Below are 19726 nucleotides of genomic sequence, written 5' to 3'. Positions count from 1 at the left end.
AAAATAAATCTAGGAGAGAGAATTTGAAAATCATTGGACTACCTAAAAACCATGACCAAAATAAGATCTTAGACACCATCCTCCAAGAGATTGATTGTGAGGGAGAATTGCCCTGATATTCTAGAAGCAGAAGCTAAAATAGAAATTGAAAGAATCCACCAATCACCTCCTGAAAGAGATCCCAAAAGGAAAACCTCTGGGAATATTATAGCCAAATTCCAGAACTCCCAGGTCAAGGAGAAAATACTTCAAGCAGCCAGAAAAAAGGAATTCAAATAGTGTGGAGCTCCAATAAGGATAAAGCAAGATCTAGCAGCTTCTACATTAAAGGACCGGAGGGTATGGAATATGATATTCCAGAGGGCAAAGGAACTGGGACTACAGCTAAAAATCACGTACCCAGCAACACTAATCATCATCTTTCAGAGGAAAAAATGGGATTTCAATGAGAAAGAGGTCTTTCAGGCATTTGTGATGAAAAGACCTGAACTGAGTAGAAAATTTGACTTTCAAATACAAGACCCTGGAGAAGCATAAAAAGGTAAACAGCAAAAATAAATCATGAGGGATATTAAAAGATCAAACTGTTTACATTCCTACATGGGAAGATAATACTTCGAACTCATAAGAACTATCTCTGTAAGAAACTCAAAGACGACACAGGTCTGAATTGAATATAAGGGATGATATTTGTAAAGCATTTATGTTTTGTTCTTTGTGGGGCAGACAGGGTGGGGTGTCTTATGTCTGGGGCCAGATTTGGGCTTGGGGCCTCATGGGTCCAGGGCTGGTGCTTTGTCCACTGTGCCACCTAACTAACCCATGATGACATCTTTAAAATAGGGTTGAGGTATAGGAGGAATAGACTGAGGGAGGGAGAAGGGGAGAGATGGTCTGGGGAGAGGTAGTTCACATGAAAGAAACAAAAGAAAGATTCAATCTTCCTAGTATACTTTAAGACACAAAGGTAGAATAATGCATTTTAGAAACAATTGAAATTCTGTTTTCCCATCTTTTTAACAAGAAAACTTTTTATTTATCTGGTTTTTATAAATTGTCTATGTCAGAATCCCAGAAAATATCAATTAATTTACTATATATGTTTTAAAATCATAATTTGATTATTTTGTTTAGTAGTTTATATTAGACTATAAACTCTTTGAGGGCAAAAAGTAGCTTTTGCCTTTTGATCTCCTTTGTTTAGCACCATGCCTGGCATATAAGATACCTCATCAATGCTAATTTTTTGAATATTTAAATCTTTATAGGATTATTGATTTAGAGCTGGAAGGGATCTTAGAGACCCTTCTACTCTACCCCCTTTCCTTTATTAGAGAAGAAAACTGGGTCCCAGAGAGGTTAAGTGACTTGTCAAAGAAGTAGTAAATAGTTGTGCTGGAATTTGAACTCATGCCCCATGACTTCAAGTTCTACTGTATTTAAATGAGTCATTTCTTCACTTTGAAGCACTTAGGTGTTTCTAAACTGTAATTGGCATTAAGGCAGTAATAGTTAAATTAATCCCAATTTAAGACTACAGCATTTAAAATAACGTGTTTAAATTAAAAAAAAAATTAAGTTAACTTTTTGTCTCATGTTTAGGATGGTCTTGTTAAAGCCGATATGGAGAAACTGACCTTTTATGCTGTATCTGCCCCAGAGAAACTAGATCGAATTGGTTCTTACCTGGCTGACAGACTGAGCAGAGATGTTGTCAGACACCGGTCTGGGTAAGAAAATCATTCTCAGCATCTAAGTATTTAAGATAAATTCATTTTCTTGATGTAAAGAATTTTACCCCTTTTCATTTATTATTATTTTTTTTGGTTTATGTTTTATGGTTTTTTTTACCCCTTTTCATTTCTAAATTATCTAATAAAGTTAGCATTAATTGGTTATAGATGGAGGGGGTTTTCAAGCCTTTTAATTGTAAATATAACAGTGTGTCTGCAGCACAGTGCAGATTCCCCAGATATTTACTGAGCATCCTCTGTGTGCAAAAGCATCATACTAGGTTCTGGGTACAAAGACAGAAACAACTGTTTTTGTTTCAAGGAGCTTCATTCCATTTTTGAGATGTAACGTGCACCCAATAATGTGTGAAATTTGTTCAAAGCTGTCCCCTAAGTAATTAGCAAACTGTGTTATTAACTTGAGTGGGTTAGGAGAGGGTTCCTATAGGAGGTGGCATTTGATCTTGAAAAAGGATCTTATGTACTTGAAAAAAAGATTAACTTCTTAAGCATACTTTATAAGTGGTTATTAGCTCTTTGCTTTAAGATTTCTAATGGAGAGGAAACCATTCTATTTTGGATAGCTCTAATTTTCATAGAATGATATTTTGAGATATATGCAACAACTTTAATGTGCTTGAGAAATATCTGTGATTTCTATTGGTTACATAATCATGAGTACTGCTAATACTACAGTAGTTTATTTCTTACATTCATAATGGAAGGAAATGCCAAATTTCAGTTTGTGAAAATAAAGAGGTATTTTTTTTCCCATTCAAATTCATGGAACAGAGCCCCTGAAATCTTTCCATGGACCCTAAAGATCCTAGACTAAGAAGCTTGAAGGTAAAAGGTAATTTGTTGGAGTTGTCCCAAAGGGATCAGGGGATGATGTGAAGGGAAGGAAACACATTCCAAGGCCTTGGGGAAAGTCAGTGTAGGTGCATAGAGATCAGAATATTTTTTTATTTGAAGAGCAGTAAGAAAGCCAGTGTAGCTAGACCATAGACTGTAGGAAAGGGGATTAATGTATAATGAGACTAGAAAGATAGTTTGGGAGCATGGTGTGGGCCTTAAATTCTAAATAGGAATTGAATTTGACTGAATCTTCTAGCTTGTCAGGCATAATAGAAGAAAAGGAATTTGAAGCATAGCAGTTTTGGCTCCTAGCCTCCTGCTTTTACAAATTTTACTAGTGTACCAGGTGTCTATGAGATTTATTACATTGCTTATATATATTGTATTTGTATAGTCACTCAGTTTTTCATGGTGGGCGTATGTCACGCAGTTATACTTTAAATCTAGAAGGGAACTTATAAGTTATCTAGTCCAGTCTCCTCTTAACAGATGAGGAACCTGAAGTTCAGAGATGTTAAGGATTGATATAGGCAGGTTAGTTTTGCCTCACTTGTACGCCTTTCTGGAATTTAATTTTAGAAATAAATTGTCTTCTTTTGATTTTTTTTTTAAGTGAGGCAATTGGGGTTAAGTGACTTTCCCAGGGTCACACAGCTAGTAAGTGTTAAGTGTCTGAAGCCGGATTTGAACTCAGGTACTCCTGACTCCAGGGCCGGTGCTCTATCCACTGTGCCACCTAGCTTCCCCTTCTTTTGATTTTGAAAAAATGAAATAAAATCTTTTTAAAAAATAGCACATATTACTCCTAGTAAGGTTGTGTTTATTTTTAATTTTGTTTTTATATTTTTTCCCTTGTACTTGGTAATTAATCTTTTTCATGTGTACCTTAGTTTATAAATTCATTATATTCACTTAGTAGATATAGTATTTTAGTCTTCTTTGCAAACACACTTTAACTTTTTTAACTTTCTGAAAGATTTTATATGGACCAAGCTATTTCATTCATTAATTAATTGATCAATTAATCCATTCATTCACTCATTCTCTCATCCATTCATCCATCCATCCATCCATCTAGTTATCTGTTGCTGTTGTTCATTTTTTCTGACTCTTTGTGACCCCAGGCACCAATAGCATGACAGGCCCTTCTATTCTCCACTGTCTCCCAAAGTCTTTCCAAGCCTATGTTTGTTGCTCCTTTGACACTATTTGTGCATCTCATCCTCTCCCTTCCCCTTCTCCTTTTGTCTTCAATCTTTTCCAACATCAGGGTCTTTTTCAGTGAGCCTTGTCTTTTTAGTATGTGACCAAAGTATTTAAACTTCAGCTTCAGTATTTGACCTTCTAAAGAATACTCTGAATTAATTTCTTTAAGTATTGACTGTTTTGATCTCCTTGCTGTCCAAGGGACTCTCAAAAGTCTTCTCCAGTACCACAGTTTTGCAGCATGTGGCTTCCTTATAAGTCCAGCTCTTACAACCGTGCATTGTTACTGGAAAAAAACATAGCTTTGCCTATATGGACCTTCGTCATCAAGATGATGGCTCTGCTTTTTAGTAGGCTGTCTAGATTTGCCATAGTCTTCCTTCCAAGGAGCAAACATCTAATTTCATGGCTACAGTTGCCCTCTGCAGGTTTTACTTTTTGCTCTCCTTTTTCACCCTCATCCAGAGAGGCTTCTCAATTCTTCTTTACTTTTTGCCTTAAGAGTGGTATCATCTGACTATCTAAGACTGCTGATATTTTTCCTGGAAACTTTGAATCGAGCTTTTAATTCATCCAGCCTGGCATTTCACAGGCAACACTGTATGTTGTACTCCATTTCCAATCTTAAGCCAATAAGTTGTTTCATGTTTGGTTCTAACTGTTGCTTCTTGACCCACACTGGTCTCTTTAGGAGAAAAGTAAGATGATCTGGTATTCCCATCACTTAGAGGTCTTGCCACATTTTGTAGTGATTCACAAGAGAAAGGTGTAGTCAGTGAAGCAGAAATATATGTTTTTTTCTGGAGCTCCCTTGCTTTCTCCATAATCCAGTGAATATTGGCTATTTGATCTCTAGTTCCCCTGCCTCTTTGAAAACTAGCCTGCTCTTCCAGTGATTCTTGGTTCACATATTGCTAAAGCCTAGCTTGCAGAGTTTTAAGCATAACCTTGCTGGCATGTGAAATGAGCACAATTGTTTGGTAATTTGAACATTGTTTGGCATTGCCCTAATTTAGGATCATAACGTAAACTGATCTTTTCCAATCCAGTGGCCACTATTGTTGGGTTATCTAAATTTGCTTGAATATTGAGTGTAGTACTTTTAACAGCATCATCTTTTAGGATTTTAAATAATTCAGCTAGAACTCCTTCACCTCCACTAGCCTTATTGTAAGCAGTGCTTCCTAAGGGCCACTTGACTTCATTCTTGTCTTCTGGATGTCTGGCTTTGGATCATTGTTATGGGTGATGTTAAGGTCTTCTTGTATAGTTCTTCTGTATAGTCTTGCCACTTCTTAATTTCTTCTACTTATGCTAAGTCTCTACTATTTTTGTCTTATAACATGCCCGTTTTTGCATGAAATGCTCCCTTGATATCTCTCATTTTCTTGAAGAGAACTGTTGACTTTGTCATTCCATTGTTTTGGGTTTTTTTGCTTTTTCTTTGAATTGATTATTTAAGAAAATCTCATCTCTTCTCACTATTCCCTGGAATTCTGCATTCGCTTAGGTGTATTTTTCCCTTTCTCCTTTCCCTTTTGCTTCCCTTCTTTCCTCAGTTATTACTAAAGCCTCATCAGACTTAAATTGGAGAAAGTAGAGAAAATTATCAAACCATATAGGTATGACCTAAAATAGCATCCCTTATAAATATGAAGTGAAAGTGATGAATAGATTTAAGGAATTAGATTTGGTAGATAAAGGGCCTGAAAAGCTGTGGACAGTGATTCACAATATTGTACAGAAGGCAACAACAAAAAACATTCCAGGTGTTTCTCTGTGGATTCTTTGTGACTAAGATGAAAAGTAATCTATTTTTTTTTGGATGCCTTTTGTCTACATCATAGTTATTTAAACACTTCCAGATTGTGCTTTCTCTTGTGACAAAGAAAAACAATTAAGCAAAAACATCTGATAGTGACTTTGTCTGACATTGTATACAATATTATGTTGAACACTCTGTGATGAGGGAGGAGGAAATATGTTTCATTATATGATGTCTAGTACCTTTACTGATTTTTCTATTACTTGGCATTTGGTTTCCTTTTAGGGACTGTTTCATTTATACTGCTATAGTCATTGTATCATTTTCTTAGTTTTGCTTATTGTTGTACATGTTCATAGAGCCCTTCCATGTTCCAATGAAATGTTCTTATCTGCAATTTTACTACTTAATAATATTGGGCAGCTAGGTGGCATGGTGGATAGAGAGTCAGGCCTGAAGTCTTCTTGAGTTAAAATCTGGCCTCAGACACTTACTAGTTTTGTGACCTTGGGCAAGTCACTTAACCATGTTTTCTTCAGTTTCCTCATCTGTAAAATGAGAGGGAGAAGGAAATGGCAAACTGCTCCAGTATCTTTGCCAAAAACCCCCAAACCAAATAAGAACAGTTAGACAAGACTGAAATGACTGAACAACAATATTGTTATTTTTGTTTAATATTTTTTCAGCTAGTCTCCAGTCAGGACCCAATTTATTTCCAGTTCTTTCATCCCACAAAGAGTGCTGCTATGGATATTTTAGTATATAGACCTTTGTTTCCATCTTTGATTCCTCATTTTCACTAACTCCATATGTCTATTTAGTTGCCATGTCTTGTAATTTCCCCTCTCTGTAGCATCTCTTGTATATATCTCCTGTTTTCCAGTCACATAGCCACCACTCTATTTCAATCCCTTTAATACCTGTCTCCAGAGCTATTTGCATTAGCTTCCTTATTGGTTTTCTTGCTTCAAGTCTCTCCCCACACTTACCCATCCTTCACTCACTGACAGTGATTTTCCTAAAATATTGGACTTAATGTGTCATTCCCTTCCTTTCATTAATTACCTATTAATTAAACTCCAGTTTCTCCCTGTTATCTCTATTAAAAACAACTGGTATTAACATTCTTTACAACCTATCATTCTAGTTTTTTGTTTGTTTGTTTGTTTTGTTTTTTGCAGTGTGATGTTTAAAATCTAAATTGTGGTCGACTTAAATTAGAAGCTTCAGCACCAGTCTTTGGACATTAAACATTTATTAAAGTATACAGGTATTCATATGGAGTTCAGAAAGTTAAGAAAAAGTCTATCTAGCCTAGAGTTCCAGCCTGGTCTGGTTCTTCTTCAAGTCCTCCACCACAAGCCTGCTTCAATCAGGAACTCATCCTAGCAAACTGATTGCGGAAGCTTTTTATAGGACTGGAACAGAGCCAGTCCTTACATACTGCTTCAAGCTGATTGGTTGTCGTCCTCCAAATCCATTGGTTCTCTGAACTTGAAGGTGTTCTCAAGTTAAGTTCACAGTCTAGCTTCTGAGAACAATACCTACTTAAGGGCTAGCCAGGTGTGATTACAATCTAGTTAACTTTGAAGTAGGCTAATCAGCAGTCAATCACTCTCACTTGATTCATTCAGTTTAGATTAATCTCCAGGAGGGTCTTTGAGTATTTGCTAAATCCCATTATTTTATCACAGCAGGACAGTGAGGGTTAAGTGACTAGCCCAGGGTCACACAGCTAGTATTTAGTGTCTGAGGCCAGATTTGAACTCAGGACCTCCTGGTGCTTTATCTGCTGTGCCATGTAGCTCCCCCTTCCTGGTTTTCTTACACATTATTCCCTCCAAATACTCAGGAACCAGACCTACTGACTGACTTGCTGTTGCTCATTCATGACACTTCATTGTCCATCATTATTGGCCCTTTCCACTTGTCATCCCCCATGGTTGGTATGTCCTTCCTCCTCTCTTCCACTTCTTAGAAAACCTTAGAATCAAGAGTCAGTTTTAACATCACCTTCTGCATATAGAGCATTTATGAAGACATGTGACAGGCACTGGGAAAAACACTTAGGGATAGGGCAGCTAGGTGGCGAAGTGGATAAAGCACCGGCCCTGGATTCAGGAGTACCTGAGTTCAAATCCGGCCTCAGACACTTGATACTTACTAGCTATGTGACCCTGGGCAAGTCACTTAGGCCCTATTGTCCCACAAAAACAAACAAACAAACAGAAAAACACTTAGGGATACAAATATAAGCTTTCAAGAAAGATAGTCTCTACTTTTGTTGTTGTTTGTTTTTGTTTTTGTTTTGTGTGGCAATGAGGGTTAAGTGACTTGCCCAGAGTTACAAAGCTAGTAAGTGTCAAGTATCAGAGGTTGGATTTGAACTCAGGTCCTCCTGAATCCAGGACTAGTGCTTTATCACTGTGCCACCTAGCTGCCCCCCCCCCCCCAGTCTCTACTTTCAAGGAGCTTATATACCGATGAGAAAAAAAAAAACTCATAAAAGGGAGCCAGAAGAGTGTGAGTGAGCGAGCGAGCGAGCGAGTGTGTGTGTGTGTGTGTGTGTGTGTGTGTGTGTGTGTGTGTGTGTGTGTGTGTGTGTGTCTAGCGTAGTGGGAGGCACCAGGGGTGATGGCAAGGGGATAGAAAAATCTGGAGAATAAGTGGATCTGGGAGTGAAGTGAACATAGCCTAGTCTATTCATGTAATTAGAAGTAAGTACTAGCCAATCAGAAGAGTGGACTTCAGGACAGAAATATTTTCAGATTGGAAAGGCTGCTGGTGAGTGGAGGTAGGAGTAAAATCTATAATAACCTTTTTTGAAATCCCTTAGCTATAGTTCCTTTGTATGAGGTTTAGCTTCCTCTTTGAGAGACTCAGGTTCATGTTTATCTGATAACTTCACTTAAATTGTGAATTGTTTCTTTCTGTTTGCCTATTTAAAAAAGCTATTTTAATACTATGAATGATAAGCCCTTTTATTAGATTTAACTGGAGATATATTATGTTCCCTTTTGCTTTATACTTAGGTATGTTTTAATTGCCATGGAGGCCTTGGACCAGTTGCTAATGGCTTGCCATTCTCAAAGCATCAAGCCATTTGTAGAAAGCTTCCTGCATATGGTAGCAAAGCTGCTGGAGTCTGGAGAACCAAAACTACAAGTTCTTGGAACTAATTCTGTGAGTAAAGAGAGCCATTATGTTACACTGATTATGAGGGTGTCATCTTTTTCTAATATACTGCCTTACCAGGCAAAGGAGGTATGAGATAGCTAAACTATTTAAAAACAATTAAAATAAAATGTTAAAAAGGAGCATAGGAATCAAACAGTTCTTTAGAATTATTTCTCATTACCTGTGTCTGTTTCCTGTTACTGAAATATATGAATTTGTAGACTGAACGTGTTGAGTCTGTCTTTATGTCTGCCATCTTCTCTTCTGGTGATTATATTTATTTCTGTTTGGCTTTGTCTACTATTTTCATCTTCCACATGTGCTTTCATTCTTTTTTTTTTTAACTTCTCTGATTTCATACTCATCATCTTCCTCTTCCTGTATCATACCTCTGGGTAATAATATATACATGGAATTAAAGGTATCAAAGCTGGAAATCTTCATACATAGATATAAGGCCACTCAGCTTTAACTGGAAAAATCCATAAATAAGCATTTAGTAAGCATCTCTTGTCTTGAAAAAACTAAGCAAGTCACTAAGGATCCAAAGACAAAGGTGAAACAGTCCCAGTTTTTCATAGCATTTACATTTTATTGCTTAGGAGCAGAGACGTTTTTATAGGGCCAAACACTATGCACAATGTAATTTGAAAGAGGATTTATATATAATTACCTGGGAGAATCAGGAATGACTTCATATTTGAAGCACTGACTGAGCTGTACCCTTGATAGCAGCAAAGGATACTGAGAAACAAGGTTGAGGAGCAAATGCCTCCCAGACGTGGTAAAGCTGGTACAAAGGAAGTTGATAAGGAGACAGGCAGGTTCAGAGTCACAGGAACAACTGCTATTTCTTGCTGCATCAGCCTCCAGAAGGACAAAGTGAGGAGAGGCGGTGTGGGCATGGCTTCCATTTCCAATCAGAGTGGGGAAGTGCTCATCTCTTGCTATGCTGTCTTCTGCTTGATCTCCAGCCTCTGGAAGTAAGAGGAGTGGAGATGTGGGGCTTTCCATCTGACGCCCATGCCTTCTCACAGCTCCTCCATACTGTGCTGTCTCCTCTCATCTCCAGTATCCACTAGGAAGAAAAGAGACACCTTTCACTCCATTACTAACATAACTCATATCTGCTCATCCCCTTGCCCATCCCCCCCACCAGATACTTTATTTCCATCCCCCTCAACCCACCCACCCTAAAGTCTCAACTGAATACTACCCACTACTTCCATTGTGCCCTTTGGAATATCTGCTCCAGAGGTAACAAACTTGCTTTCATGATAATTAAATCTTTTCCTTTTCTACTCCTTCCATTTTCTGGCTACCCCAAAACATGGCTCCCTCCTGATGTGACAACTTTTCCTGGCCATTTTATGGTATTGGCTGTGCTTTTACTCATTTTCCTTGGCTTCCTGGGGGAGTGGTGAAATTGGAATACTCCTTGCTCCCTGCTCCCAGTTCCAAATTCTCCCCTTACCACTCAATTCTTGCTCCTCCTTTGAGGTCTGGTCTATATAATCCATATCTTCTACCCAATCTAAATCATGATAGTAGTTGTCTAAAGACCTCTAAAATGCTCCCCTTCCTACTACTGTACTCATACTAGGAGACTTCAACATCCATAATGATATTCCCTCAAGTACCCTAATCTCTCATTTCCTCAGCCTATTCACTTCCATGACCTACTCTTCTACCCTACTTTAGCACAAACAAAGATGACTTGTACCCTTGATTTTACTATAAATTTACATAAGCATACCACCTCCATATTCAAGAAATCTGAAATCTCCTTATCTGATCATAATTTATTAATTATCTGCCTCTCCCTCTGTCACCCCTTATCTAACCTTGCTTTTTTTTTAGTGAGGCAATTGGGGTTAAGTGACCTGCCCAGGGTCACACAGCTAGTAAGTGTTAAGTGTCTGAGACCGGATTTGAACTCAGGTCCTCCTGACTCCAGGACCACTGCTCTATCCACTGTGCCACCTAGCTGCCCCAAACCTTGCTCTTTGTCCACACTGTGACCTTTAGTCCCTCAGCCCCTCTGTTATCTTCCAGGCTATCACTCCTGTACTAGCCATTCTTACCTCTTTTCCTCATCTTAATCCCTTGGTGAACCAGCTCAACTCTACATTGTTCCCTTCTCTTGAGTTACTTTTCACATAGGATCCTTCCATCTGTCCATTGTCTTTGTTCCTTTGCACATGCTTCTGAATGAAAGTGGAGAAAGTGATGCAACTATTCTGACTGATCCGCTACAGATTTATTTTACAGAACCTCAGCTTGGCCTTCTCTGCTGCTAAGCAGTACTTTTATACCTCCCTTTTCAACTCACTATCCCACTCTTCACATCAACTCTTCAAAACATTTTCATCCCTCCTTAAACCTCCCATGGCTCCTCTTAGCTCTGTCTTATCAGCTGAGAACCTTGTTTCATATTTTACAGAAAAAATTGAAGCCATTCAGTATGAACTCCTTCTCTCTTCATCTTATATCACTCAGATGCCTTATGGTACAATCTCCTCCTTATTCTGTCTAACATGAAAAGATGGTCCTACTTCTTGTCAAGACAGACTCCTTTACTTGTACTAGTGATCCTGTTCCATCCTGTTCCATCGCCTTCTCTATCATTTGCATTCTCTCTTTTCTTCAATCTCTTCCTGTCTCTTGGCTACTACATTACTCTATAGCTATGCCTATATTTCTTCCATCCTTCACTTGATCCTCTAGCTACACTATCATCCCATATCTCTTCTGCCTTTTGTGGCTAAACTCTTTGAGAAGACTGTCTACAATTGGTGCCTCCACTTTCTTTTCTCTCATTCTTAATTGTCTACAATCCAGCTTCCGATCTTATTCATCCAAATTGCTCTCTCCAAAGTTATTAATGATCTCTTAGTTGCCAAGCCCAGTGTTTTTTTCTCAGTCCTTATCCTCCATCTCTCTTCAGCCTTTGACACTAATGATTACCCTTTTTCCTTGATATACTCTTCTCCCTAGGTTGTCAGGACATCACCTTCTCCTGCTTCTCATCCTCTCTGTAATTGTTCATTCTCAATCTCCCATTTCTTCTTCTCTCAGATCATGTCCACTCATTGGCTTTGAGTGTCTCACAGGAGCTATGTCCTGAATCTTTTCTTCTCCCTCTATAGTACTTCAGTTGATGATCTCATTAGCTCCCACAGATTTAATTACTATCTCTGTGTTGATCATATTTAAATCTACCTATCTTGCCTGAATTTCCTGGCTGACCTTCAGTCTTGCATCTCCAAATGCCTCTCAGACATCTCGAACTGAATTTTTCATAGACAGTTAAATTCAACATGCCTAGAACTAACTAGTATATATAATGTCTGCCGTGTTCCAGGCAAGATGCTAAGTGCTTTGGTCTTCATGACTACCCTGGCAGGTAGGTGCTATTTTTATCTCTATTTTATAGTTGAGGAAATCAAAAAGACAGTTAAGTGACTTTCCCAGGTTCACATGTTTAGTAAATGTTTGAGGCTGATTTGCACTGAGATCTTTACTCCAGGCCCAGCACTCTATCCACTATGCCAGCTAGCCATCTTTAACTCATTATCTTTCCTCTTAAACCTTCTTCACTTCTAAACTTTCCTGTCACTGTAGAGGGTAGCACCATCATTCCAGTCCTTCAGGTTTGCAGTCTAGGAGTCATTCTTGACTTTCATTATCTCTTCTCCACCCCGCCATATCCAATCTGTTGCCAAGACCTGTTGATTTCCTCTTTGCAACATCTTTTGAATATATCTCCTTTTCTCCTCTGACACTGCCAACATTTTGTTATAGGGCTCTTGTCACCTCATAATTACATTGTAGAAATAGTATGCTGATAGGCCTGCAGATATCTCCTTCTCTAGTTAATTCTCGATTCAGTTGGCAAAGTATCTTACCATGTTATCCTCTTATCTTTTCTTTTTTCTTTTCTTTTTTTTTTTTTTGTGGGGCAATGGGGGGGGGTTAAGTGACTTGCTCAGGGTCACATAGCTAGTAAGTATCAAGTGTCTGAAGCCAGATTTGAACTCAGGTCCTCCTGAATCCAGGGCCAGTGCTTTATCCACTACATCAGCTAGCTACCCCGTTATCCTCTTTTCAATAAATTCCATTGGCTTGGCTTCCTATCACCTTCAAGATAAAGATATCCTCTGTTTGGCCTCAAAGTCCTTCATAATGATTCCCTACTACTCAGCCCCTCCCAGTGTTCTTACACCTTACATACTCTCTCTTTTTTTTTTTTTTTTGCTTTGTTTCTTTGCCCCACATACTCTTTGATCTAGTAACACTGACCTGAACAGTTTTACAATTCCCTAAACACGATAATTCATTTCTCTGTTCTGGACCTTTTCTTTGGCTGTCCTCCATGCCTAGAACACTCTTCCTTCTCATCTCTGCATCCTGGCTTTCCAAGCTTCCTCAAGTCCCAGTTAAAATTCCATATGCTACCTGAATCCCTTTAATTCTAGGCCTTCCCTTTGTTGATTACTTCTTATTTGTCCTGTATGTACTTTGTTCAAACACAGTTTTTATGTTTTCTTCTGCATTCAAATGTGAGCTCCTAGAGGTCAGAGACTTTCTTTATATTCCCAGTGCTTAGTAGTACCTGGCAAATAGTAGGTATTTAATAAATGCTCATCAACTCACCGAAGAAAGTAACAGTGTATGGGTGAAGTATATATTCACAAGAAGGGAGTGATTGATAATTTAATGGCTGAAGAGGGAAAAAAGCTGAGAAATGGCCATCAGATTTAGCAGTTCAGTAAAAACATTTTATACAGTGACACTGCTATTATAAAGAAAAAGAACTTTTAAAAGAATTCAGAATTCTGATTAAATGTAATGAATAACCTTGAATCTGGAGGACTGAAAGCAAGTCATGCCATCCACTCCCATCTCCAGTTCAGTTCATTCATCCAGCAGTATATTATGACTCTGAGGCCCTTTACCATATTCTTATTCTTTTTTGGGTACTCTGTGACTTACCACTGTCTTAACTAAAATGTAGTGTCCAGAACTGACCAGAATCCTTTAGATAAAATCTGACCAGGGTAGAATAAGTTGGGACTGTCACTCTATTCCTGGAAGCTTATTTATCTCTTTTTAGAAAAGAAAAAATTTTGGTTGGTATTTTTAAAAACATGGCATATTATTTACTGCTATATTCCTCCTCCCCCCCAAAGAGCCATCCCTTCAAACAAAGATTTTTTTTTTATAATTTATTAATCGATTTATTTAAAAATTAATCAGTAATAAAACAAAGAAATAATTGACAATGTTTAAGTTATAAGGAAGATCACAGCCAGAGGAACCTCTAACCCTGACTATAATGGCACATGATTTCCTTCCAGGAAATATAATTTATTAAATCAGTTCACTCCAGATATTGCTTAAAATATCTCAAGAAATCTTCATATTTCTCTTCACTATGAGTTAAATTCAGTTTTTGAGGAAATAAGTTGATAATTCTTTTTTGTATCTTCTCTTCAGCTATCAAATAAAATAATATAACCAAATTTAGTGTAATCTTCCAGCATTTCACAAAATATTCCTAAAATTCTTTTTATAATGTTTTCTCATGTTATTTGAATTCTAGCGAGAAAGAAGCTTCTTCCATTCTTTATTTCCCGCCCCCGCCCCCATAAGTTCCTCATAGAACTCAGATAAAAAAAAAAAATTGTCTCCATACTCTCCTTGACTTCATAAAGAGAAGTACTTGGGGCAGGTGGCACAGTGGATAGAGCACTGGCCCTGGATTCAGGAGGCCCTAAGCCCATATCCAGCCCCAGACATAAGCCATCCCACACTGCCTGCCCCACAAAAAACAAGGGTAAATAAAAAATAAATGCTTTGCAGATATTATCCTTTCATATTCAATTCACACCTGTGCCTTGTGTCTAAGTATATTCCTTTCAGCTGCCCTAATTACTGAGAAAGATCTTATAAGTTAGAAGTATTATCTTCCCATGTAGGAATGTAAACAGTTTAATCTTTTAATATCCCTCATGATTTTCTTTTTGCTGTTTAGCTTTTTATGCTTCTTAGGGTCTTTTATTTGAAAGTCAAATTTTGTATTCAGTTCAGGTCTTTTCATCACAAATGCCTGAAAGTTCTCTTTTTCATTGAAGTCCTATTTTTTCCTCTGAAAGATTATACTCAGTTATGCTGGGTACATGATTTTTCGCTGTAGTCCCAGTTCCTTTGCCCTCCAGAATATCATATTCCATGCCCTCTGGTCCTTTAATATAGATGCTGCTAGATCTTGTTTTATCCTAATCGTAGCTCCACAGTATTTGAATTCCTTTTTTCTAGCTGCTTGCAATATTTTCTCCTTTACCTGGGAGCTTTGGAATTTGGCTATAATATTCCTGGAGGTTTTCCTTTTGGGATCTCTTTCAGGAGGTGATTGGTGGATTCTTTCAATTTCTATTTTACCTTCTGCTAATAGACTATCAGGGCAATTTTCCCTAACAGTCTTTTTGAAGATGCTGTCTAAACTCTTATTTTGGTCATGGTTTTCAGGTAGCCCAGTGATTTTCAAATTATTTCTCCTGGATCTATTTTCCACGTCAGCTGGTTTTCCAAGGAGATATTTCATATTGCCCTCTATTCTTTTTATTAATTTGGATTTGCTTTACTGTGTCTTGGTTTCTCATAAATTCATTAGCTTCCATTTGTTCAGTCCTAATTCTTAGGCAATTATTTTCTTCAGAGAGCTTTTCTATCTCCTTTTCCATTTGGCTTTTCAAGCTGTTGTCTTTTTTCTCATGACTTTCCTGCATTGTTCTCATTTATCTTTCTATTCTTTCCTCCATCTCTCTAAATCTTTCTTCTGTCTCTCCTACTTTCTCTTCAAAGTCCCTTTTGAGTGCTTCCATGGCCTGAGATCAATTCATATTTTTCTTGGAAACTTTGGATGTTGGAGCTTTGACTTTGTTATTATCTTCTTCTTAAGGTGTATTCTGGTCCACTTTGCCGGGCCCCCCCCCCCCCCCTGCCAAGCTTCTATAGTCTACTTCTTTCTTTGCCTAGTCATCTCAACCTAGGAGCAGATGTCTGACTGAAATCTGATTCTCTCTGGTTAGAAGTTTGGTGTGCTTGTGGCTCTACCCCACTAAGCCACCACCACTTGATTTGGCCCACTAGTTCAGAACCTGGGCTCTTTGCCCCAACTCCAGCAGAGATTGCAGCCACTTTACTGCAGCCAACTGCCGAATCCCTTCATCGGTCCATGAGCTGAGGCTCAGAATAAGCCACTGGTGCCAAAGACTCTGAGATCTTGGAGGCATGATCTGTTCCAGGCTGGGTCCAGATCACACACTTAGCTCTTCTTTAAGCCCGATCAGGTGATCCCAGTTGCTCTCTTTGGCTGGAAAATAGTCTCAGTTTGTTCTTATGTGGGTTAGGCTGTTCCAGGAGTTGTCTTATGGCATATTTTGGAGTCAGTGGATGGGTTTATTGGGAGTTTGGGGGAGTCAAAGCCTTTCCTCTGCCATCTTGGCCCCACCCCCTATGCACTGCCCCCTAAATCTTTGCAAAGATAAGGGCGATATGTCTTCTGGTATCTTTTCTTTGGGGCCAAACCTATTCTTTATAATTTCTCAACATATAATTTCATTTGTTCTTTGCTTTTTCTCTTTAAATTACATATGCTTTTAAATTTACTTTCCTGTGCATAACAAACCCCAAACCTACTCTTCTACTTTTTTCCTTTTTATGTTCTTGAATGTACTACCATTTTTCTGGTCTCTCAGAAATGAACCTTTGATGTTATCCTTCTTTACATCTTCATTCTATTCACATATTCAGTCAGTTGATGGGTTTTGCCATTTCTGCCTACAAATCTTCTATCAGCTCCTCTCTTCTTAGATAGTCACCACTGGAGTTGAGGTCCTAATCACCTTTCATTTGTATTATTGCATTGGTTTCTTGATTGGTTTCCCTGCTTAAAGACTCTTACCACTCCAATTCATCCTTCACATAGCAGTTGGAGTTTTTCTTAAAATGAAAAGCCATATTACATTGCTACTTGATAAATTCCAGTGGTTCCCTTTTTTCTCTAGAATAAACTTGTTTGGCTTTTAATGCTCTTCACAATGAGACTCCAGTCTGTCTTTCCAGCTTCATTATATTTTTAACTACTTTCCTGCAGTCCAGTTACACTAGCCTTCTTTCTGTTCCTTACCTGTCACTCCATCTCTTGTGTCCATTCCTTTGTACTGGCTGCCACTATGCCCTCCCTTATTGCTTCTGCTGCATAGAATCCCTCATTTTCTTTAAGATACAGCTGAAGCACCACCTTCTACATGAAAGCTTTCCTGATATTTTCAATTGTTAGTGCTCCCTTTCCCTGACTATCTTATTTTTAAATTTTTATTGCTGCTGTTTTTTTTCCATAAAAGTATTTTGTTGTTTTCCAGTTACATGCAGAGATAGTTTTCAACATTTGTTTTTATAAGATTTCTAGTTTCAAATTTTTTCCCTCCCTCTCCTCCTTTACCCCTCCCCAAGACAGCAAGCAATCTGATATAGGTTATATATGTACAATCACATTAAACATATTTCTGCATTAGTCATGCTATGAAAGAAGAATCAGAGCAAAAAGGAAAAACCTCAAAAAAGAAAAACAAAAAAAAAAATAGAAATAGTATGGTTCAATCTGCATTTAGATTCCATAGATCTTTTGTTCTCGATTTGGAGAGCATTTTCCATCGAGTCCTTTGGAACTATCTTGGAGTCAAGTCTATCACAGTTGATCAACACGCAATGTTGTTGATACTATGTACAATGTTCTGGTTCTGCTTTTCTCACTCAGCATCAGTTCATGCAAGTCCTTCCAGATTTCTCTGAAATCCACCTGCCCATCGTTTCTTAAGATATTCCATTACATTCATATACCACAACTTATTCAGCCATTCCCCCCCCAGTTGATGGGCATCCCCTCAATTTCCAATTCCTTGCCACCACAAAAAGAGCAGTTATAAATATTTTTGTACATGTGGGTCCTTTTATATGATTCCCTGACTATCTAATGTTTAATTCTGTATATTTCTGTTTGTACATGTTGTCTTTCTGAGAGAATACAAGTTCTTAGAAAGTAATGATTGTTTCACTGTTTCATATCTCTAGTGCCTTACCCAGTGCTTGGCCCATTGTAGATGCTCCTTACAAGTTAGTTGTCAAGGATGTTCTACTTTCCTTTTTGTTTTAATTATAACTTTGAAGATGTGTTTTAAGTGGGAAAAATGGACAATGCCAAGTGTCAAGAGAACAATAAACATTCCCATCTTTTTGTACCAGACCAGAATAGTGGATGTCAATTCAGTTCAATTCAATGCCCTTTACTTGATGATAGCAATAAAAAGACAAAAATGAAGCAGTTTCAGACTTCTAAGCACTTAAATTCAACTTTTTGCATCTCATTCGTATACAAAAAAATGAAAAGTAATTTCTAGTTAGAAAAAGGAATTTACTCTATTCCATTTCTTTAATCACAGCAAATCAGGGACCAAAATAATGCTCTACTTAATTGATTAAACTTAATTTTATTCAATAAATTGTGATATAAAAACTGGATATTAAGCATTTTTTACTGATATTTACTGGAAGTATGATTCATTTTTATGGAAGGGACAAATTCTTGTGTTTTGATTGATGACTGGTATTAGTGAATAAAAATTATCTTTTAATGGAGTTTTTTGAAGGTCAGGCTCATTTTATCTTTTATTCCTTTAATAGCTATACTTATTATATTCCTTTTGCAATAACTTTTGTTGATTGCAAAGCAGAGTTAGAGGCATTGAAGTAAATGGAAGTATTCAGACAGTGTAAAATTTTTTTTACAGAATTTCTAAATTCACTGTTTTCTTGACTGCTATTGACAATCTGAAGAGAGATAGCATGGTATATTGGAAAGGGGGCTAGAGATAGACTCATGAAGACCTGGGTTCAAATTTGGCCTTTGATACTTAATTAGCTTCAATTTCCTTATTTGTATAATAGACCAGTAATACCTGTAATATTTTTTTTCACAGGGTTATTTTGAGGATCAAATGAGATAGCATTTTGAGTTTTTTTCAAACTATACAGTGCTGTATGAATGACAGTTATTCATAGGAACATAAGTTTAATTTTCTTTTTCTTTTTAATATATTATTTTCACCCAATTGCACATAAAAAATTTTAAAACATTTGTTTCTTAAAACTGAGTTCCGAATTGAGAAGGCAAGCAATTTAGCACAGGTTGTACATGTGCAGTTGTGAAAACCATATTTCTATATTAGTCATGCTGTGACTCTCCTCCAGTGCTTTCTCTGGAGATGGATAGCATTTTTCATTATAAGCCCTTGGAAATATCTCAGATCTTTGCATTGTTGAGAATGACTAAGTCATTCTTAGCTGATCATCATTGTACAATGTTGCTGTTACTGTAGGATCATAAGTTTATAGCTGCAAGGGATATTAGAGACTATTGCTTTGGAGCCAGCTCTCATTTTCAGGATAAAAAACTGAGGCCCATAGAGTTTTGTTACTTGCCATAGGTCACACAAGTAGTAAGTATCAGAGTGCGGATTATTTTATGACATAAACTCAGATGGGAAAAAACATAATTGCTCTTATGTTTTCTATTTTTTTTTTTTTCAGGGCAGTGAGGGTTAAGTGACTTGCAGGGTCACACAGCTAGTAAATGTCAAGTGTCTGAGGCCAGATTTGAAGTTAGATCTTCCTGAATCCAGGGCCAGTGATTTATCCACTGTACCACATAGTTGCCCCCATTACCCATAGCATCTTTTTTTTTTGGGGGGGGGCAGGGTAATGAGGGTTAAGTGACTTACCCAAGGTCACACAGCTAGTAAGTGTCAGGTGTCGAGGCTGGATTTGAACTCAGGTCCTCCTGAATCCAAGGCCAGTGCTTTATCCTACCCATAGCATCTTAAAGTTTATAGTACTTTCTTCACAACCACTGTGTGAGGGTTTT

At 37.7% G+C, this 19726-nt stretch overlaps 1 protein-coding gene across 5 annotated transcripts in view; it reads left to right on the top strand.

The window, feature by feature from the left end:
• The window catches only part of EFR3A (EFR3 homolog A), a 150983-nt gene that overhangs the window by 50791 nt on the left and 80466 nt on the right, over nucleotides 1-19726 (top strand). For all 5 annotated transcript variants that reach the window (XM_043967149.1, XM_043967157.1, XM_043967141.1 and 2 more), the window contains 2 exons: nucleotides 1603-1730; nucleotides 8595-8745. In XM_043967149.1, the coding sequence (XP_043823084.1) occupies nucleotides 1624-1730; nucleotides 8595-8745 (258 nt within the window). In that variant the 5' untranslated portion in view covers nucleotides 1603-1623. The remainder of the gene's footprint in view (nucleotides 1-1602; nucleotides 1731-8594; nucleotides 8746-19726) is intronic.

The sequence above is a fragment of the Dromiciops gliroides genome, chromosome 1 (assembly GCF_019393635.1).
Source record: "Dromiciops gliroides isolate mDroGli1 chromosome 1, mDroGli1.pri, whole genome shotgun sequence".
NCBI lineage: Eukaryota > Metazoa > Chordata > Mammalia > Microbiotheria > Microbiotheriidae > Dromiciops > Dromiciops gliroides.
Note: the sequence above shows the minus strand (reverse complement) of the source record. Positions and strands in the feature narration are given on the sequence as shown.